Here is a 22,395-nt window from a genome sequence, read left to right as displayed (position 1 = left end):
AGTTCTTAATGTATAGACTTAAAACTCAGGATTCTGTAAAAGCCTACTCCAATGAGGATATGTGTTTACTGTCAGCTTCCTGTGCAAACCGGAAGTGCCATAATTGGTGTCAAAAGAGCTGTTTCGAAGGGTTAAAAAAGTTAAATCTTTCCAAAACTTCATATTTGTGATTAGGCAACCTTCCTGAACTGTAAATCAGTCATTAGTCCCATCAGATTTCAAAGAAAAATTTACACACCCTAACAGAAATGATGGAGGGACACACTGAGGGGCTAAGAGGCAGACAGTGCCTGTGGTAGTTACTTTTGTTCCAACTTTTAAAGAACCGTTAGACCTAGAGTTCTGAAAATTTACAAACCTGTTCTAGACCTCAGGTCGATTGTGCACAGTGAATTATGTGGCTCTAGAAGGTTCTCGGATCGATAAAAAGCCTTGTGTATTTGCCATGTTTTCAATTCATTTTGACCTCAACGAAACTGGCGACGTTTAGAAAAGTCCCAGAGTCTCAAGACTAGGTGCATTGAAACCGGCTCGGCCCATAGAGACAAACCCCAACAAGCCTGTTCGATTTTGTATTTCTAAAGTATTTAAAGTATTTAAAGAATGCACGTTTAATTTGCAATATGATTCAACACATCATATTGCAAACGTAACAGTGTGTGTTACTTTTGCAATATGATGTGTTGAATCATATTGCAAACATAACAGTGTGTGTTACTTTTGCAATATGATGTGTTGAATCATATTGCAAATTTAACGTGCATTCTTAAAAATAAACCCTATGTGGGTTATGAATGTCTTATGAACCTGTCTTTGATAACAATCCATCAAGCCACTATGAGGTCTACCTGTGTTGATTCTAAGCTTCCTGGAGCAACCGGCAGTGGTTAAATCACCCTAAAAGTGTTTTGCCATACCCAACCAGCAGTTTGTGATATATAGTGCATGCAACCCTGTGTAAATCAGTCAGTTCTTAACGTATAGACTTAAAACTCAGGATTCTCTAAGAGCATACCCCGATCAGGATATCTCTTTACTTATAGCTTCCTGTGACAACCAGAAGGGCCTTAAGATGGTGTCATAGATGCTGTTTTGAAGGGTTAAAAGGTCAGAACTTTTCAAAACTTCATATATGTGATTAGACAACCCTCATGAACTGTAATCAGTCATTTCTCCCAACAGATGTCAAAGAAAAGCTCTCTCACACAAACATACACACACAAAAAGCAAGGATGGAGTGAAAAAGTACGGTGCTTAAAGACACACAAAGCCTGCAATGGCATTACTATTATCTCCAGGCCGTGCCGAGTTCAACGAGATGCCCCGCTTAACCGTAGCTTGCTCGGTCTGAGCGCAGCGACCGTTACAAGAAGACGGACACAAATGACCCTTTGACCTCAATGTCAATTTGATTTGCTTTTGGGAGACAGAGAGAGAACCGTTAAGGTTAGAAGCACAATTTTACCTCAGGAACACTCCTAAGGTCCTCCCGATCTGTGCAAGCCTAACCTTGACTCTGTGGCATTAACCCTTCACAGTTAAAAGAAGGTGTTTACATCAAACAGTATACAATGAAATGTAGCCCCATAGGAATACATTGAGTGCACCTCTAAATTCAACCTGAAGCCTATGTGGGTTATGAATGTCTTATGAACCTGTCTTTGATAACAATCCATCAGGCCACTATGAGGTCTACCTGTGTTGATTCTAAGCTTCCTGGAGCAACCGGAAGTGGTTAAATAACCCTAAAAGTGTTTTGCCATAGCCAACCAGCAGTTTGTGATTTATAGTGCATTCAACCCTGTGTAAATCAGTCAGTTCTTAACGTATAGACTTAAAACTCAGGATTCTCTAAGAGCATACCCCGATGAGGATATGTCTTTACCTATAGCTTCCTGTGCCAACCGGAAGTGCCTTAAAATGGGGTCATAGGTGCTGTTTAAAAGGGTTAAAAAAGTCAGATCTTTCCAAAACTTTAAGTGTGTGATTAGGCAACCTTCATGAACTGTAAATCAGTCATTTCTCGAAACAGATGTCAAAGAAAAGCTCACACACACACAAACAAGTCCAAACTGTTTGTGCACCTGGCATTATTTTTAGGTTACCAGATGCCCTGGTTGAAACTGCGTTTAGGGGGCATCCAGACTTCCAACCCGCTCTGGGAGCACTGTTCGACGGACAAAAATCAGTGGGTGTTGGCCTGAGTGATTTATGGAGGTTTTCCAAAAAAGTCAGAAAATATTCTATGTTTTTTTTCTGAAAAATATTTTTTGTTTTTTATTCTCGAGTCAATGGCCTGAGTGATTTATGGAGTTTTTCCAAAAAACTCGAAAAATATTCTAAGTCCAAACTTTTCGTGCACCTGGTATTTTTTTTAGGTTACCAGATGCCCTGGATGAAATTGCGTTTAGGGGGCATCCGGACTTCCATACCCGCTCTGGGAGCACTATTCGACGGACAAAAATCAATGGGTGTTGGCCTGAGGGATTTATGGAGGTTTTCCCAAAAAGTCAGAAAATATTCTGGTTTTTTTTCTGAAAAATATTTTATGTTTTTTATTCTCGATTCAATGGCCTGAGTGATTTATGGAGTTTTTCCAAAAAACTCGAAAAATATTCTAAGTCCAAACTTTTAGGTTACCAGGTGCCCTGTTTCAAGACGGTTGAAATTGCGTTTAGGGGGCATCCAGACCTCCATACCCGCTCTGGGAGCACTATTCTACGGACAAAAATCAATGGGGGTTGGCCTGAGTGATTTATGGAGGTTTTCCAAAAAAGTCAAAAAATATTCTATGTTTTATCTTCTGAAAAATATTTTATGTTTTTTCTTCTCGAGTCAATGGGGTCTGGCCTGAGTGATTTAAGGAGGTTTCCAAAAAAAGTTTAAAAAAAAAATATTTTTCATGTTTTCATGTCATTTTTCAAAACGGTTTTAAATGCTTTTAGGTGTCATCCAGACGTCCATGGGAGCACTATACTACGGCCCCAAATCAATGGGTGCTGGCCTGAGTGATTTATGGAGGTTTGGGGGGTGATAAGTACAAGTAAACATTTATAAAAAATGATGATAGTAAAATGTGACTAAAGTATTTTCATACAGTTCTTATACATGTGTAATTGACGTAAAAATCGAAAGAATTTCAAAAAACGGTCCAGAAAGCACTTTTTTAAATGGAATATATGTTTTTTCCACATTTTTAACATTTTTGACTTTTAACTTTTAACTTTTGACTTTTGACTTCCTATGAAATCACATTCCAAATGCACAAAACATATTCCTTAAGTACAAGTAAACATTTATAAAAAATTATGATAGTAAAATGTGACTAAAGTATTTTCATACAGTTCTTATACATGTGTAATTGACATAAAAATCGAAAGAATTTCAAAAAACGGTTCAGAAAGCACCTTTTTAAAGGGGGTGATACGTTTTTTCCAAATTTTTGACATTTTTGACTTTTGACTTTTGACTTCCTATGAAATCACATTCCAAAATGCACAAAACATATTCCTTAAGTCCAAATAAAAATGTCCAAAAAATTATGTTAATTAAATTTGACAAAAGTATTTTCATACAGTTCTTACACATGTGTAATTGACATAAAAATCGAAAGAATTTCGAAAAACGGTCCAGAAAGCACTTTTTTAAGGGGGTGATAAGTTTTTTCCAAATTTTTGACATTTTTGACTTTTGACTTTTGACTTCCTATGAAATCACATTCCAAAATGCACAAAACATATTCCTTAAGTCCAAATAAAAATGTCAAAAAAATTATGTTAATAAAATTTGACAAAAGTATTTTCATACAGTTCTTACACATGTGTAATTGACATAAAAATCGAAAGAATTTCGAAAAACGGTCCAGAAAGCACTTTTTTAAGGGGGTGATAAGTTTTTGCCAAAACTTAAAAAATTTCAAAATTTGGCTCTGGGGTCTTGACTTGCGTTACAGTAAGCCTATGAAAAAATAAGATGGAACTCACACGCCCACTATAGGATTTTTGGGGTGTTACACAGCTCATTTACAATATGGCATTTGCCATTAACTTTGGATGAAACACCGCCGCTTGCAATGTGAAATCCCACACAATCCCATCGTGTGTATGGTTCGCTCTCTGCCAATAAGTTGCCATGTTATTTTGTACAATTGGGGGGGGAGTTCCCTTACAGTAAAATTAGTCCTATATCGACATAACCTGAAAGGCCGCTCAGCAAGGAAGAAGCCACTGCTCCAAAACCACCATTAAAAAAAGCAATACTACGGTTTGCAACTGCACATGGGGACAAAGATCGTACCTTTTGGAGAAATGTCCTCTGGTCTGATGAAACAAAAATAGAACTGTTTGGCTATAATGTCCATCGTTATGTTTGGATGAAAAAGGGTGAGGCTTGCAAGCGGAAGAACACCATCCCAACCGTGAAGCATGTGGGTGGCAGCATCATGTTGTGCGGGTGCTTTGCTGCAGGAGGGAATGGTGCACATCACAAAACAGATGGCATCATGAGGGAGGAAAATTATGTGGATATATTGAAGCAACATCTCAAGACATTAGTCAGGAAGTTAGAGCTTGGTCGCAAATGGGTCTTCCAAATGGACAATGACCCCAAGCATACTTCCAAAGTGGTGGAAAAATGGCTTAAGGACAACAAGGTCAAGGTATTGGAGTGGCCATCACAAAGCCCTGACCTCAATCCTATAGAAAATTTGTGGGCAGAACTGAAAAAGCGTGTGCGAGCAAGGAGGCCTACAAACCTGACTGTTACACCAGCTCTGTCAGGAGGAATGGGCCAAAATTCACCCAACTTATTGTGGGAAGCTTTTGGAAGGCTACCCGAAACATTTGACCCAAGTTAAACAATTTAAAGGCAATGCTAACAAATACTAATTGAGTGTATGTAAACTTCTGACCCACTGGGAATTTGATGAAAGAAATAAAAGCTGAAAGAAATCATTCTCTCTAGTATTATTCTGACATTTCACATTCTTAAAATAAAGTGGTGATGCTAACTGACCTAAGACAGGGAATTTTTCACGAGGATTAAATGTCAGGAATTGTGAAACTGAGTTTAAATGTATTTGGCTAAGGTGTATGTAAATTTCCGACTTCAACTGTATATATTTAGGAACTCAGTCGGGGTCTCAACTTACTGTTGAGAGTTAGAAAAGTAGAATAGAAAAAGTGCAATTTCGAACTTTGGCAGTTTGACTGACATAAGAGACAATTAGCCCATTTCAGCAAAAAAAAAGTAGATTGCTAAGTTAGCTTTGCAGCCAGCTATTAGAACTTTTTATCAGTCTCACTCAGATATCATATTAAAAACGGTTAACATTTCTCTCCACCCCATGAAAGAATGTGTAGAATTGCAGGAAATTAGCTGTAAAACAGGATGTGGGTACGCAGACCAGCGAGCAACTGCGACCCCTCATGATGAGTTCAGACTTTTTGTGGTCCCCACCCTCATCAAAGTTGCCCATCACTGGTCTAGCCTGTTTGTTGTTCGCCTGTAGGAGATTCCTGTGATGGGATATGACAAGTGGTTTAAGCTGGAGCCCCGGTCCAGTGCCTCCAAGGTCCAGGGAGAATGTCACCTGATTCTGAGGCTCTTCACTACCCAGGTAGCTAGTACAGTCTCTCTGCTCCATAGTACCTGTGTATTCTACCCAAGTCACTTGATTATTTCATTTTGTTCCCCAGAGAGACACTACACTGAGTAAGAGGGAATCCAAAGAAGTCATTCATAAGAAGATGCTGAGTCAGATTCTGGAGTACGAGCATGCTCATATTCAGGTGAAACTCTACTATACAGTGCATTCTATTATCAAGTGAAATGACAGAAATGGCTATGGATGGTTTCCTTATGTTATCCATGTAAATCATCTTGTTTTTCTCCAGAAAGAGCCTTATAACTGGAATGGGCAGGTGAGTCCTCCAGCATGGACTGTGCTGTCCCATCATGCTGTGCAAACTGACCTCTCGCCCCTGCAACAGGCCATCATGTAAGTAGCTACAATAGTAACACTTCAATGTAGATCATATGCCAAAGGTATTGCGGTGGTCCAAATGAGAAAATCAAAGCTATGCCAAGCTGGAGGAGCCTGTGCCAATAAAGTACCACGTTTTTAATTATGAGTGGCACCTTTTCCTTCCTAGTCCTTTTAGGTCTGAAACCATTAATCTCAGCTGAGAGGTGAGGGTTATGTACAGTAGATGTATAGTAGTATATATTGCTCTGGTCTGCAGTCGCTGGCAGTGCTATAGCAGCCACCACCGGTCCCAGAGGATGTGCTATACCCTGCTGCTGAGGCTGCTGAGGACCATCGATGCAGAGTGGGAACCCCAAGCTGTGCAGGGAGACCTGGTAGGCCTACTGTCTCCTCACAGCTCACCTCTGGCTCACAATCAACTTTCATCTGGCATTAGGACACCTCATTAACTCACCACTCAACATCCATCATCCTATGACCTAGGGGTCTGTTATTCAATCAACCTAGTTGTTTCGGTGCGGTAGTTTTTCTGGAAACTAGACTGAAGCCCAGAATTCTGTCTGAATGTGCTGTTATTGGCTAGATCGATCATTGTGAGGTTGAGTGATGTGACGATGATGTACTTCCTGTGTTCAGGAGCGGCAGCTGTCGGACAGCTTCAGGCTGTACACGGACCACTGTCTGTGTCTGATGAAGAGCATGCGCCAGGTGTTCCCCTGCACCAGTCCAGCCGCCGTCACACGCTGCGAGCTCATGCTGAGGTAAACTCATACCACAGGAGGCTGGTGAGGGGAGGAAGGCTCATAGTAATGGCTGGAATGGAATGAATGGAATCACATTAAACCATATGGAAAACGTGTTTCATGTGTTTGATACCATTCCGTTCCAGCCATTACTATGAGCACGTGCTCCCCAATTAAGGTGCCACCAGCCACCTGTGACTCCCACCAACCCCTCTCTCTCTCACCACATCACCGCATCAAACACTCGCCAGCGCTGTCATACCAGACCAAACACTCAACCAAGTCACTAGAATAAAACCACAGACGCAGTACCTAGAACAGTCAAGCCAATAGGAGGGCAGGGTGACTAAATCATAAGCCTATTGGGAGGGTTTTCTACTTGAATGGTGGTGACTGTGCCAATAAAAGTAGGCTCATGTTGAGGCTCATGTTGCTATGCTCTTTCTCTGTGAGCAGCCCCACGGGGCACTGTACTTCTGTGTCGCACAGACCAGATTAATGGAGATCCTGCAGGGCCTTTTCCAATAAGATTTCAAAGTCTGCCCAGTGATTGACACTCCTACAGAGATCTCTGTGTATTGTGGACACAGACAACACACAAAAAAACATGTACTCAAACACATACTAATCATTCTTGCTGTCAGTCACCTTAACTTAAAAAGGCTGACAGAAATGACAGGTTAGGCCAGTCAGGATTGTCTGTTCCAGCAATCATTTGGAACATTTCTGTCCAACAATCGTTTTGATTACCCACAAATCACCTTGCATTGTGCCTTTTGTCTTTTACTCAGTAATGAGTTGTTGGGCTACAATAACAGGCCCATGTTTCCCTTTGTGTTTGTGACTCAGGGGTGTAGGACACATGCAGACCATGCCGGCCTTCAAGACTGCGTGCCCCCTTCGAAATGAACTGCATTTGGAAATTGCCACTGTTGTCAAGGTACAACATAAATATAAGGAAGACCTGTTAGTGTTAGCACTGTTGCCTGACTAATTCGAGTGACTGCAATCTTTGATTTCAACAGAAAGGTACAGTGGAGTGGTACGAGAGCACAATTTCACAATTCAAACCAGAGGACGGGGTAAGTTGACACCATAAGAATTGATAACACACAAATTCATACAAATAGAGTCGCACATTCTATATATAAACTCCCAGTCATTTATTGGGTAACACATGGATGGGGACTGTCAGGGTTGTGTGTGAGCTGTAGTGTGTCGATTCTATAGGCTCTAGAGGAGCAGCTGAGGAGACTGGTCCAGGTGGTGGATGCAGTGTGTGCAGATGTACAGAGGGGACAGAACGTCTACAACAAGCTCTTCTACAGGTACACAAACAGTCCCTGCAGTTTATTGTGTTAATCAAGGAGGGTGACAGGGCGAACTTGACTTTTAAGTAGAATCCTGTTGATTATGTCAAATAGCAAGTGAATCCTGTTCTTTGTTTTGTCTTTTTAAACCCCCCAGTGCGGTGAAAGTGGATTTCTTCAGCATCGCGTATAGACAGTTGGAGAAACTGGTGAGAATTCCTTTGAAACCAAAAGGAATAGAACCTGCCAACATCTTTATCTACACATGACATTTACCCATACATTTTTTTTAACCTTTATTAAACTAGGCAAGTCGGTTAAGAATAAATTCTTATTTACAATGACAGCCTAGGAACAGTGGGTTAACTGCCTTGTTCAGGGGCAGGACAACAGATTTTTACCTTGGCAGCTCGGGGATTCGATCTAGCAAACTTTCCGTTACTGGCCCCACGCTCTAACCACTAGGCTTACCTGCTGCCCTGATACATGATGATATACAGTATACTGATGCATATAGTGTTCCTGTATGTTCAGCATGCATGTATCCTCACTGTTGACCCTTGACCTCTGAGATGGGGTGACTGACCCCTGTGCTCCCCCAGGTCGCGGACGACGTGAGCGTTGCCATGGAGAAGGTGTGTGGCACTCTGGAGCAGGAGAGCTCCAGGCTAACTCAGACCATGGGAGAGACTCTGTTAGAGCTCTACATGTCTCTGAAAATACTCAAACGCTTCAGCGAGTTCCTCCCTCTCAGGTGAGTTTGTACACCCTGTCACCCGGTCAGACTGGTGGATGGTGGATGTTCAGCTTGGTTGTATTGAACTTTTAGAAAACAGAAAGATTGGTTAGATGTTATTGCTTGTTGATTTGATCTTGCAGTGAACTCCTCCATATGCTTGAAGATACAATAGATTAGCTAAATGTCAGGTGGTTAATGAGTATTTCTCTCTCAGGGACGCAAAGATGATGGCCTTGACTGGCTATCACAACTGGTTCAAGACGTCTATCCACAAGTGGCTGCAGATAGTCCATGACAAGTCTTGTGACAGGATCCGCAGAGCAGTAGATATGGACCAGGTGAGAAGGCATTTTATGGAAGTGTCTATAGAGATTGCTTTTCCATGAAAAGCAATCTGAGAAAACATGGAACATACGGCAATCAGGATATCCATTACACTTCTACAGCAGAATCCATTGATGATCTGTAACCCACCATGATGTTTCTATCTAATGTACTCTGAATATGAGTTCGTTTCTGTGTACTGTACCTGTGTGTTAGTGTATTTCTAATACAGTACATGTGTATGACTTTCTATAAGTTGTTGTTCATAGAATGTGTGTGTGTGTGTGTGTGTACTGAACAGCTGGAGCCAGTACAGCAGGCCAAACACAGCTCCTCGGCGGTGGATGTGACAGCGTGTTTCAGCCAGGTGCGGGAGTTCTGGAAACAGCTGTCCTGGCCAGACTCTGCAGGGGCCTTCATCTTTGTCACCCGCCTGACAGACGTGAGTGCCACCGCCACCGCCACCGCCACACACACAAACACACCCATGCACACACACACACAAGTGCACGCTTTCACACACGCTACACATCCAGAGACAGTGTAAAAAGCTCTACAGGTGGCAAGCCACAATCACAAACAACCAGAGCAGAAAAAAATAATACTAATTGAGGGTTTCACTCTCGACGATGATGAGTGAGATGTTGTTTGTGTTGCAGAATTTCTGCAGCGAGGCCGTGTGTTACTCAGAGATGATAAAGCGCAAGATTGAGAGGAGCCAGCAGGGTCGAGACATCAAGAGCCTGATGGTGCAGGTAACGCCTGTGGGAAGGCAGGAAGGAAGGGGAAGTAAATGACGTGGGAAGGATGACGTGGGAAGTAAATGTCAGCGAGTGTTCTTTCCCTGGCAACACAAAGACCTCAGCGGGTTGTCCGTAGTGTAATATGTTTGGTCTACTTCAGTGGAAGCTGCTTAGAGGAGAACGGATCATAGTAATGGCTGGAATAGAGTAAATGGAATGGTATCATTAACATGCTTTTCAGGGGTTTGATATTCACTCCATTCTGTCCATTATTATGAGCCCTCAACAGCCTCCACTGGTCTACTTACCGTCCTGCCTCTTTTCTTTAGCCCTGCCTCTTTTTCGTCCTTTGTTTCCTTCAACCATTCTCGACCTTTCCTCTGGCTTTCTCTTCTTCCCTCTGCTAATGTACTTCCTGGATCTTGGTGTGGGCTAGCTGTGCATCGCCCTGAACAACACAGAGCATGTGCGTGTGTTCCTGGGCCACCTGCCTCGGGACCTGGACTGGCAGGGCGTGGAGCAAGCCATGGAGGAGTCTTGCGGGGCGGAGGGGAAGGAGCAGGTCAACAAGGCCCTGAACGGACAGCTCTACAACGTGGATGCGGACCTACAGAGGGAGGCCAAGCGCCTCATCACCCACCTCACAGACAAGGTCCCTCCATCTCACTGAACTGTCCTCTCTGTCGGTCATACTTAGTAACCAGTCATCAAATCAAATCGTATTAGTCACATGCGCCGAATACAACAGGTGTAGACCTTACAGTGAAATGCTTACTTACGAGCCCCTAACCAACAATGCAGTTTAAAAAAATACGAATAAGAATAAGAAATAAAAGTAACATGTAATTAAAGAGCAGCAGTAACATAACAATAGGTCCAGAAGGTGTCAAAGTTATCTATAAAAGTGATTCCAGCAGAGCTACAGTAGTCTTTTAGCCAGATGTGTAATGCCAGCAGTCTGCTGAATCTTTCACACCCGCGGCCCAACGATGGTGCTGGACCTGAAATTATTGGCCATTTTTTGGAGTCTTATTATGCTAAAATCAGTTCTTTAAAATCAATTTTCAAATGTTCCGAGCTAGCCCTCCTTATGTCGTTTGACCCCACATGGACTACGACAGTGTCAGCTGACCACCTGGCAAGGGTCAGTCAAGACACTTGCCAGTTGGTCAGCGCATGCTCTCAGTACACATCCTGGTAATCCATCTGGCCCTGCGGCCTTGTGAATTTTGACACAGGCAAGGGACAGTCATGCACGTCAATATCAGTTTCCATGAGAACGGGTTACATAAATGATACAGACCTTGGTTCAAATAGTATTTGTTTTCTTGTTTTTTTGGGGCGTTTGATGGAGCTTGTTTGGAGTGCAAGACGGTCGGGGGGTTTCACATTTGGGACTATTCCATTGGTCCCTCATGTCAGGCAACCTTAATCCAGCACAGCTAAAGTATTTCAAAGAAAACAAATACTATGTGAACCCAGGTCTGGTTACATAATACTGTATGTTATGGCATACTCAAATTGCGTCTTGCCTGGTAACCATTGTCACATTGCCTTGAACAGAGAGGTAAACCAGTGCATTGTGATATCGTGTGTTTTGTCTAGATGCTTTCAGAGCTGAAGAGGTACCTCCAACACATCAGCCTGTCCCCTGACTCCATCAACAACGATGATGTAAGACTGAACAGTACATTGTGCTCTGCTTCTGTCATGGAGCAGCAACCTCTCTGCCTTCTTTCTTTGTCCTTTCTGGGTTTGAAGACATTTCCTCTAGGCTTCCCCCTAAGATGGGACACTGTTCTGTGACATTGTTCTGTTTCAGGCCGTGTCCCCCCTCATGAAGTACTTACGTGACACTTTAGTCATCCTCAGCAAGTCTCTGGTGAAGGAGAATCTGGCTAGGTAATTACCTGCTGTGTCACGTCTTTATCTAGATGAGCATCTTAGACATGCACACAATAACGATACCCCTCTGACACATTATGCTGTAGTTCTGGTCATTATCTAGCCTTTATGATCACTTGACATACAGCGGATTGTTGTCTAACTGTGTTCTCCTGTCTTCTGCACAGAGTTCTCCTCGGCATGTGGGAGCTGCTCCTCAGAATGATCCTAGACACGGTGGCGGAGAACATGGGAGTCCAGGTGGAGTTCTACAACCGCTTCCAGTACACTGTGGAGGTCAGTGGTCTGTCTCTCTCTCTCTTTCTCTCTCTCTACCCCAGAGACCCCAGAGAATCACATTGGGGGCTTATTTCCACTTCTTCCTCATCCTTTTCACCATCATCAGCTACTGTATCCTTGCTAATTATTTGTGTGGTATAATTTCCATACCACTGATATTCATCAGGTCTCTTGGCTGCTCAGTCCCTGCTGAGGAGAGTCCCCACTAGACTGGCAATGTGACAGTTCCTGTATTCTAATGGAGCACAGAGCTGGCAAGGGACACACGACAGATTTGGATGAAAAGTCATGAAAATGCAAAGCTGCGTGGGTAGAACATGTGGTGTGTTCCATGGTGATCTCCTTCTCCTACTGGGGGCTTCACGCTGTCAGCGAGGATACATACCGGTCTGCTAATATCCTCTGACATATGCTCCAACAAAAGGCGTTAGTTATAGTTACCACCGCTAATTAGCTAGTCATGCCAGTCGAACAGAGCAGAGTATCAGAACATGTAACCTGAAACCTTCCCCACCACAATGCTCCTTTCAGGCCCTGGTGCAGTTCTTCTATGCTGATGGAGAGGGACTTGCCATAGAAGATCTGAAGAACCATGTCGACTACAAGGTGAGAGCACCAAGGGTTTATGTACCATTTAGCTACTTAATGCCTGACCGTGGTAGAGAGACTTTTCTAGTGGGGGTTGTTCAGCTGGTTCCTGACGAGCCCCCTCCCCACTGCTGTTCCTATAGGCTCTTGACGAGGAGCTGAGGCTGAACAAGTGTTCGTCCTTTGAGCTGATCGAGCAGTACTTCCTGGAGAAGATCTCTCAGCAGGTAGTCTGCAGCCTGCTGGGCTGCCACATGTGACTCTAGCCCCCAGGCTAGTGTAGTGGGGGAGTGTTGATTAGGAGCTAAAAGATCACAACACATTTTCTTTTTCTTTATCTCTTTAATGCTAATGTGGTCGCTAACTGTATTCTGTAACAGCGGTTTATTTTAGAACGCCTGAACAACTTTACAGGCATGTCCACTTAAAACAAGCATTTCGCTCCACTCGCATTAACATCTGGTAACCGGGTGTATGTGACAAATAAAATTAGATTTGATGTCCAGGATTCATCGTACTGAATGGATGTATAACAATCCAATCCAATCAATCACCTGTTTTATATAGGATTTATAATATGGATCTGCCTTTCAGAGAACACTTAAGCACACCCGCTTTGGCCGCGTCAGTGTGAAGTGTTACTATGATGCTTCTGAGCAGAGGCTCACGGTGGAGATCCTGCATGCCGCCGATCTCATTGCGTTGGACGCCAATGGTAAATATCAGAGTTCCATTGGCATGCAGCTCCTTATGCAGAAAGAATGCCAATCCAATCTTCTGTATGAGCCCCCCATTCGTTCCTGTTCCTCTCTCTCGCCACACAGGGCTGAGTGACCCCTTTGTCATCGTGGAGCTCTGTCCCCACCACCTCTTCCCCATGGCCAAGAGCCAGCGCACCCAAGTGAAGCTCAAGACCCTGCACCCAGTATTTGATGAGCTCTTCTATTTGTGAGTGTCTAATCCGCCTTCTGTATGCACTAACGGAGCAGGAAATGTTGGGATTGGTGGATGATATGATAATTCCCTCTTGACAGCAGCTAGATTGAAAAGCAAAACATGGAGATGTAGACTTCAGTTTGACTCATTTTCCTCTATCTGCTGTCCCACAGCCATGTCAGCCCAGAGCAGTACAGGCACAGGTTTGCCTGTCTGACTTTTACTGTGATGGACTATGATTGGCTGTCCACCAACGATTTTGCCGGGGAGGCATTGGCCCCGCTCAGTGACTTCTGTTGGCCAGGGAGACCCAACGCCTCAGCGGCCGGAAAGACCATCCAGCCGACCATTCTGCACCTGGCCCGGAGCAAACCCAGCGGTACGGAGCAGGGTTAGGGTCAATTCGATTTCAATTCAGTCAATGAATTAAGTAAACCCGAATTCTAATTCCACGTTTTCCTCATTGAAAAGAATTTAGGAAAATTTGAATTGTAATGTCAGTTTACTTCCTGAATTTACTGAATTGAAAGGAATTGACCCCAACCCTGGTAGGACAGTCTGCCGGATAGACTACATTACATAACACCATCCCTCTACTCCTCACTGAGCGGGAACGGGCCCCCAGGGAGGAGAGCGTGTTAAGTCTGGGAAAGGTTTCCTATTACTTCTGTAATCCAACCTAGCGACCCGTTCAATCTAAAGGTAATTGTGGCAGGCGTTGGATGGATGCACTTACGTCTCTGTTTGCTCTCTCCATCCAGAGAAGCCAATCATGAGGATTTTGGACGCACGGACAGGAGACGGAGAGGCTCAGGAGTTTGTGAGGAAGCTGAAGGAGATTGAGAAGTCCATGGAAGAGGAGTGAAGCTGTCAGCACTGGTCTGGTGTATTGGTGTATTCTGACCACGTCTTTGCCACTTTGTGCTTTTGTACTTGTTGTACTACCGTATGTTTACAATGTTTTCAAATCCTCTTGTACGTGCACTGAAAATGTAATGCTGAACAAAACACAGTAAGGCATGACTTTTTAAATTGTAATACGAATGTCCTGTCTCTCTGCTGTATTTTTATGCCTCAAATCAAATGCTATTTGTCACACGCGCCGAATACAACAGGTGTAGACTTTACCGTGAAGTTCTTACTTACAAGCCCTTAACCAACAGTGTGGAGTTAAAAAGTAAGAAAGATCCAAGGGTCCTATCTGAGATATATGAGAAATAGCTTATCCTGTAATTATTATTTTGTTTTCTAAAGAGCTCATTGAATGTTATCTTTGTTATATTATCTTTGTTGTATTACATCTCTAACATCTAACTGAATCTAAAACTAATTTGTAATTGATATGTATTCAGTCGAATCATGTGGGTGGATCAATCTTTGGAAAGAAATATACTCACTACCGTTTCTGAGTTTATGGCGAAGTAGCACAAGGATGTAACACTGCAAGGAAAAGCCATCTGTAGCCAGGTTTTATAAGTCAACACAAGGAGTAGTGTCACATATGGCTGCGTTTACACAGGCAGCCCAATTCTGAAATGTTTCAGATCTTTTCACACCAGCTCTTTTTCAGAGCTGATCTGATTAGTCAAAGGAACAATAAGTTACAGAAAAGAGCTCACAATTCGGCTGCCTGTGTAAACGCAGCCTATGTGACGCCATCTGTGCTCATTGATGATTGATAATTGGATGTTTATATCTCTTCAGATTATGAACCATATCCCTGAAGAAAAGAGTATTAGTCCTCTATTTGTTATATTGTAAATGTGAACTTGTCCTTGGATTGCAATGGATTGTGCTGCTGTTTATTGTACCATTCAGATGAAGCTGTCTACAAATAAAGATTGTATTTGAATATGATTCACTAGCTCTTATCACATTTTGTGTTTCCTTCTTTGTAGTGGACTTGCCCATATGACATCAACATGTTGCTCTTCATGTTGCATGAGTCTTTTTCTAAATGGAAACCTAAATGGACTCACAAACATATAGTAGCACTAGACACCTAGAAAAAAAACATTAATTAGAAATCTTCTGGGGGGGGAACAGTCCTTTGTGTTTAGCTCTAAATGCCAGGGTTCATTTCGATTTCTTCCAGACGAAAGATTCCGTCTCTGTCAGTCTTGTGTCTACATGTTCTCTCGCTTCTCTGTGTCTCTTTATTTGGCTTTTCTCACTCTATCTCTACCCCCCCTCTCTCTCTCTCTCGCTCTCTCTCTCTCTCTCTCTCGCTCTCTCTCTCTCTCTCTCTCTCTCTGCTCTTGTCACTTAGTTTCAAGGCTTACAAAAGGAAACAGCAGATGTCTGTTTATAGTCACTCTCCTCACTTCCCTCAATGTCATTCTCAGATGCAGCCCTGTCTGCTCCCACCACCTCCACCTCCATTATCCTTCCACTCTCCCTCTTCCTCCATAGTGTTCCCTCTATCACAGTCCTCTTCCGGTTCCCCTCTTGACCTTTCAGACCTTCACTCACCTCGAGAGCCACCTTGGATGGAAAACACGCTGCTGCACGACCACAGTGACCCCAAAGAGAAACACTCAGAGTCCAGTAATAAGGGCAGCAAGGTTATGTTGATTATGTCTAATCTATCAAATCATAAAAGTCTGAACCACAATGACCTGATTACATCCCCGTCCGCCTACACACAGTCCGACGTGTTTGTGACTGATGGACTTCTGCAATAATATGGGCTAAGATAGATCGGTAGTGTTTTGATGGATATGTTGGGATGTTTTACAGAGAGAGGGAGTGTTAATTTGGTAATATCAATCAATCAAACCCCCCCCCCCCCCCCCAGAAAAGAATCCCCAAGACCAATGCTGCGTATCTGGTATTGGATTGAGTGTGGCCAGTGCTGTGGTGTCTCAGGTGTGATGGGGAGCAGACATTTCATGGTTCTGTAACCCAGACGTCATGCCCTGTGGTCAGAACCTGTTTAATGTAGCTATCATGCCACCTGACAGCTCTCTGTTTCTATCCAGCTGTGACCTATCTCAGCTTCATTACCATTCCATTCCACAGCCTCCCTCTCCCACCCTCTGATTGGTTCACTGTACTGCAACAGGAATCTACACTACAGCTCCAAACCAACAGGTATGCTTTTATTTTGTTGTTTGTTGATGCAGCAACACAGAGAAGCAAATGGAGGGAATTTGATATACAGTATGACCAAATATATTTCTGTAGATTACACACGGCAAGTAGCCTAGTGGTTAGAGCGTTGGGCCAGTAACCGCAACGTTGCTATATCAGATCTCCGAGCTGACAAGGTTAAAAATCAGTCTTTCTGGCCTGAACAAAGCAGTTAACCCACTGTTCCTAGGCTGTCATTGTAAATAAGTATTTGTTCTTAAACTGACTTGCCTAGTTAAATAAAGGTAAAATAAAGAAGAACATCAATGTAACATTCACACAACGAGCTAAAGGCTATTGACACTCAAGGAATGCTGTGCATGTGGTAGCTGTATTGCTAAAAAGTAAATTAAGCTCATCTGTTTTTCAGTGGAGATAATGAGTTTTTGTTTGGATGAGAGGATGCTCAAAACAGCATTTGCATTGATACCCAGACAGTAAGAGCTTTAACCACAAGGTGTCCCCATAGTTTCACAAACCACTTTTTATCAGTTCACTATTCTGACGTTAGGTGGCACATGACACTATACTTGGTGATCCATGCTGGATCTCTTTTGGTTGAACTCATTACTAAGTCACAATAACAGCATGTCTCTGGTCGTCCATGTGTCACTCTACATCTGTGCTGAGCAACAGGATCGCTGAACCACCCTGCTGGGAGCTCACAGGTCATCAGTCACCATGGTAACACAGCCTCTGATTCAAGGCCTTGCAGAGAGATGAACTACAGCTGGAGGTGGAACTAGAGTAGGGGAGGAACAAGTCTGGTGAATGCATAGTAGTTTAAGCAAAACAAAACATTTAGCAGTCAAATGTTGATACAGTAATTACATATTTGATTTACCAAGTATGTTTTGGTCCAATCAAATCAAATTGTATCCATCACATTCTTCCTAAACAACAGGTGTGGACTAACAGTGAAATTCTTACTTATGGGCCCTTCCTAACAATGCAGAGAGAAATAAAATTGAAAGTAGAAAAGTAAAACATGTAATAATAAAATGAATAATAGATACACAATGAGTTGACTATATACAAGGGGTACCAGTACTGAGTCGATGTGCAGGGGTACAAGGTAATTGAGGTAGATATGTACATATAACTAGGAATAAAGTGGCAGATAGTAAACAGTAGCAGCAGTGTATGTGAGGAGTCAAAAAAAAAGTTTGTAAATGCAGATAGTCCAGGTAGCTACAGTATTTGGTCAACTATTCAACTAATTATTTAGCAGTCTTATGACTTGGGGGTAGAAGCTGTTCAGATGCATGTTGGTTCCTGACTTGGTGCATTGGTACCGCTTTCCGTGTGGTAGCAGAGAGAACAGTATGACTTGGGTGGCTGAAGTCTTTGACAATTTTCAGGGCCTTCCTCTGACACCGCCTTATATAGAGGTCCTGGATGGCAGGGAGCTCGGCCCCAGTGATGTACTGGGCCATATGCATTACCCTCTAGATGCTCTCAATGGTGCAGCTGTATAACTTTTTGAGGATCTGAGGGCCCATGCCAAATATTTTCAGCCTCCTGAGGGGGAAGAGCTGTCTCTCTCCACGGGCAGTGTCTGATGCTGGTGACAAACCCACTTCCCATCTGGGTAGGGATTGTATTTTTCCCTACTTGTAGGATATATGTTGGACTCTATCCACTTCTATTGTGCCCTTCCTGGCATGATCTATATGGGCCTCTTCAGGGGCTCAGACTCAGTGGAGGTTGAGGTCTTTGAGGGCAAACCAGGAGGACTGTGCCGTGTCCTTGTTGCTGCTGGCCCAGCCCCCACAGGGCTCTGACCCTCAACAGAGCACACGTGTGATGGGAGAGAGAGGGACCACAGTGGGCCTGCTGTGGGTCATGGCTCCCTCTCTATGTGTGTCAGGGACAGACAGCTCCATGGAGATGACTCCTCCTGAGGCCACAGTAATACAGAACAGATGGAACCAGAGGAGAAGGAGAGATGTGTATACAGTAGCACACACATGACTTACTGTACATTGTGCTGTCCTATCATCTATGTAAACGTCTGTGTTGAGTCAGTTGTGCCTACTAAAACCTGTCAAATCTTCCCTAACAAGAAGCCTTGGGTATCAAAACATCTAAAATCACTACTTGACAGGAAGAAGGCAGTTTATGCTGACTGTGATAGACAGGCTTTAAGAGATGTACAACGTGATATCAAAAGACAGATACTGGTGGACAAGGAGGCATACAAGCAAAGGGTGGAGAGGACCATCTCCTCAGGAAACTCAAGGGTGGCCTGGCAAGGGATTAAATCCATGGCTAGTGCCCCCCCCCCCACACACACACAGGCAGGGGGGAAAACAGTGCTGACCTTGGGAGATATGAGGGCCAGAACATGGCTAATGAACTGAATGTTTTCTTCTCAAGATTTGAATCAGACAACCTTGTGTCGGAGGTAAAAACAAATGGAAGCATCATTACAAATGTTTGAGAGGGTTCAGGGGATGTAACACATACACAAGCCCCAGACAAAATAAGTGGACATGTGTTAAAGTACTGTGCTGAACAATTGGCTGGTATTTTTAGACATTTTCCAATCCTCACTCGACCAGCAACACGTGCCAGTATTGTGGAAAAACTCAATAATTATACCCATTCCTGAAGCATCTAATCCCTCTGTGCTGAATGACTACCGCCCTGTCGCCTTGACATCCTTAGTAATGAAATTCCTTGAGAAACTTGTGAAAAGTCATATTCTCAGCGTCACCCAGAAGCTTCTCAACCCATTTCAGTTTGCCTATCAGCCTAGCAGAGGAGTTGATGATGCCATTCTTACCCTCCTGAACATGGTCTACAGACATCTAGAGGTTGCCAAATCCCATGTTAGGGTTCTGTTTGTTGACTTTTCTTCTGCCTTCAACACAATCCAGCCCTACATTCTGGCACAGAGACTAATTTGGGACTTCTCCTTAGATGGGGGGCTGGTTTTGTGGCTGTTGGACTTCCTGAGTCAACGCTCACAGCGAGTCAAAATAGGTCCCCACATGTCGGACATACGCAATACCAACACAGGCTCTCCTCAGGGATGTGTTTTGTCCCCACTCCTGTACATCTTGTACACTAATAGTTGTACTAGTTCCCATCCTGACAGACACCTCGTTAAGTTCGCTGATGACACTGCCTTGATCAGCCTGTTGCATGATGACGAGGAACATCGTGACCCGGTCCTAGATGACTTTGTAGAGTGGTGTGACCAATTACACTTGGTCCTCAATACCAACTAGACCAAAGAGATGTGCATAGACTTCAGGAAGCGTACAACACCTACCTCTGCAACATCTATCAGAGGTCAGAATATAGAGATTGTAGAGGAATACAAATACCTGGGTGTCCTCTTGGACAATAAGCTTCAGTGGAGTAAATGTACAGACCTGATCTACAAAAAGATCCAACAGAGACTGTACTTTCTCAAAAAGCTGGGATCTTTTAATGTAGACTGTACTATACTGACTCTGTTTTACAAATCTTTCATTGAGAGTATTTTAACTTTTTGTATTGTTTGTTGGTTTGGCAATGGCACTGTCAGCCAGAGAAATATGCTGAGAAGGATTATCACCACAGCAAGCAAGGTACTTGGAGTCTTTAAGGTCAGGGCCATCCGCAGGCTCACAAAATCATTTTAGACCCAAGCCACCCCCTGTACCCGGACTTTGAACTACTCCCCTCTGGGCGCAGGAATAGGGCACCCCTCAGCAGGAAAAACAGAACGAGACAATCATTTGTGCCAGGTGTGATATCCCTCTTAAATAGCTCGGGCCAATGTTCCTATCGACTCAGTAAGGCCAGCAGGCTAGTCTTTTTTATATATTTTTATTGGTATGTAACTGTTATGGAAGTTGTATTGTCAATTTTGTTTTGTATTTAAATGCCACTTTAAACGTGTACATGACACTGCAACAAAATGTCCCCATGGGGACAATAAAGTCAGTAAGTATTGCTATCCTTGTGTAACCTGTCATACAAATACAACGCCTTGGGAAAGTATTGACCCCTTTGCTTTTTCCACATTTTGTTAAGTTACAGCTTTGTTCTAAAATTGATTAAATTCATTTTCCCCTCATCAATCTACACATAATACCCCATAATGACAAAGTGAAAACAGGTTTTTAGAAATGTTAGCAAATTGTCCGTAGAGCTCGTGACAGGATCTGGGGAAGGGTACCAACACATTTCTGCAGCATTGAAGGTCCCCAAAGAACACAGTGGCCTCCATCATTCTTAAATGGAAGAAGTTTGGAACCACCAAACCGAGCAATTGGGGGAGAAGGGTCTTGGTCAGGGAGGTGACCAAGAACCCGATGGTCACTCTGACAGAGCTCCAGAGTACCTCTGTGGAGATGTGAGAACCTTCTAAAAGGACAACCATCTCTGCAGCACTCCACCAAGCAGGCCTTTATGGTACAGTGGCCAGACTGAAGCCACTCCTCAGTAAAAGGCACATGACAGCCCGCTTGGAGTTTGCCAAACGGCATTTAAAGGACTCTCAGACCATCAAAACAAGATTCTCTGGTCTGATGAAACAAGATTGAACTCTTTGGCCTGAATGCCAAGCGTCATGTCTGGAGGAAACCTCACATCATCCCTATGTTGAAGCATGGAGGTGGCAGCATCATGCTGTGGGGATGTTTTTCAGTGTCAGGGACTGGTAGACTAGTCAGGATCGAGGGAAAGATGAACAGAGCAAAGTACAGACAGATCCTGCTCCAGAGTGCTCAGGACCTCAGACTATGAATGAAAGTTTACAATGTAGGTGCATAGGTTGAGAGAAAAATGTAAGTAATCGAGGTGACAGACAGTGACACATTCAATACCGCCTTCCACACTCTTGCCTGCATCAAACTGATCTAGGGTGTAATCATTAGTCCAACAGTTGCAAACGAGAGTTTCTATTGGACAAATTCAGGTATGTTTACCCCTGTTTCGTTCCATTTGCTTCAGCTTAAGAAACGTTTTTCAACAGAATCCGCAGAATGAATACTCCCCAGACGCAAACACAGTTCACTTTCATAGGAGCCACATCCAAACAGCATGATCGTTTTGCTTGTTGTAGAATTCCTTCTTGCATCTATGCACTCTCCACCTTTTCCCTTCGCTTGTGGTCTTCAGTGCACAACACATCAGCTGTTTGTGACCAGGCAAAAAAACCTTTCCAAGCCAAACCTTCCTATCATAATGACTAACCGCTACACACAGCCTACCTACATCGTTGTAGCTACTACAACTAACGCATTAGTAAACCCGCTACAATCATGCAGTACAGTGTACAGTCAGCAAGCAGTTTAACAGTTACACCAGCAGGCACCGGTGGTAATAAAATAATAAAAACAAAATATTCCATAGCTAGCTAGCTAACATAGCATCCCTGTCTATTTGAGCTGGGTGTTTGAGTAGTCTAAACTAGCTAGCTGCATCCGCTAGCTAAGTGAAAGTGAACAAAAAATACAAATAAATATAGTTAGCTCTCTCTCCCTCTCTCTTGCTTCTCCTTCATTTTTGAAGAAATTTAAATTTGTTGAAAACTGTCCAACTATTGTCTTTCTCTCTTTTTTAGTCAACTACTCACCACATTTTATGCACTGCACTGCTAGTTAGCTGTAGCTTATGCTTTCAGTACTAGATTCAGTCTCTGATCATTTGATTGGGTGAACAACATCTCAGTTCATGCTGCAGGAGCTCTGTTAGGTTGGAGGACGTCCTC

The 22,395-nt window shown here is 43.3% G+C and overlaps 1 protein-coding gene across 3 annotated transcripts in view; it reads left to right on the top strand.

The window, feature by feature from the left end:
- Positions 1-15,410, top strand: part of LOC139577887 (BAI1-associated protein 3-like) — a 44,101-nt gene extending 28,691 nt beyond the window's left edge. For all 3 annotated transcript variants that reach the window (XM_071405033.1, XM_071405022.1, XM_071405027.1), the window contains exons 12-34: positions 5,510-5,617; positions 5,697-5,789; positions 5,895-5,998; positions 6,243-6,360; positions 6,623-6,747; positions 7,579-7,669; positions 7,755-7,811; positions 7,960-8,057; positions 8,197-8,248; positions 8,642-8,793; positions 8,993-9,116; positions 9,404-9,544; positions 9,762-9,857; positions 10,282-10,497; positions 11,451-11,519; positions 11,668-11,747; positions 11,918-12,026; positions 12,561-12,635; positions 12,761-12,844; positions 13,212-13,332; positions 13,442-13,565; positions 13,727-13,932; positions 14,315-15,410. In XM_071405033.1, coding sequence (XP_071261134.1) covers positions 5,510-5,617; positions 5,697-5,789; positions 5,895-5,998; positions 6,243-6,360; positions 6,623-6,747; positions 7,579-7,669; positions 7,755-7,811; positions 7,960-8,057; positions 8,197-8,248; positions 8,642-8,793; positions 8,993-9,116; positions 9,404-9,544; positions 9,762-9,857; positions 10,282-10,497; positions 11,451-11,519; positions 11,668-11,747; positions 11,918-12,026; positions 12,561-12,635; positions 12,761-12,844; positions 13,212-13,332; positions 13,442-13,565; positions 13,727-13,932; positions 14,315-14,418 — 2,547 coding nt within the window. In that variant the 3' untranslated portion in view covers positions 14,419-15,410. The remainder of the gene's footprint in view (positions 1-5,509; positions 5,618-5,696; positions 5,790-5,894; positions 5,999-6,242; positions 6,361-6,622; positions 6,748-7,578; positions 7,670-7,754; positions 7,812-7,959; positions 8,058-8,196; positions 8,249-8,641; positions 8,794-8,992; positions 9,117-9,403; positions 9,545-9,761; positions 9,858-10,281; positions 10,498-11,450; positions 11,520-11,667; positions 11,748-11,917; positions 12,027-12,560; positions 12,636-12,760; positions 12,845-13,211; positions 13,333-13,441; positions 13,566-13,726; positions 13,933-14,314) is intronic.
- The last annotated feature ends 6,985 nt before the right edge of the window (positions 15,411-22,395 follow it).

The sequence above is a fragment of the Salvelinus alpinus genome, chromosome 1 (assembly GCF_045679555.1).
Source record: "Salvelinus alpinus chromosome 1, SLU_Salpinus.1, whole genome shotgun sequence".
In the NCBI taxonomy this organism is placed as follows: domain Eukaryota; kingdom Metazoa; phylum Chordata; class Actinopteri; order Salmoniformes; family Salmonidae; genus Salvelinus; species Salvelinus alpinus.
Note: the sequence above shows the minus strand (reverse complement) of the source record. Positions and strands in the feature narration are given on the sequence as shown.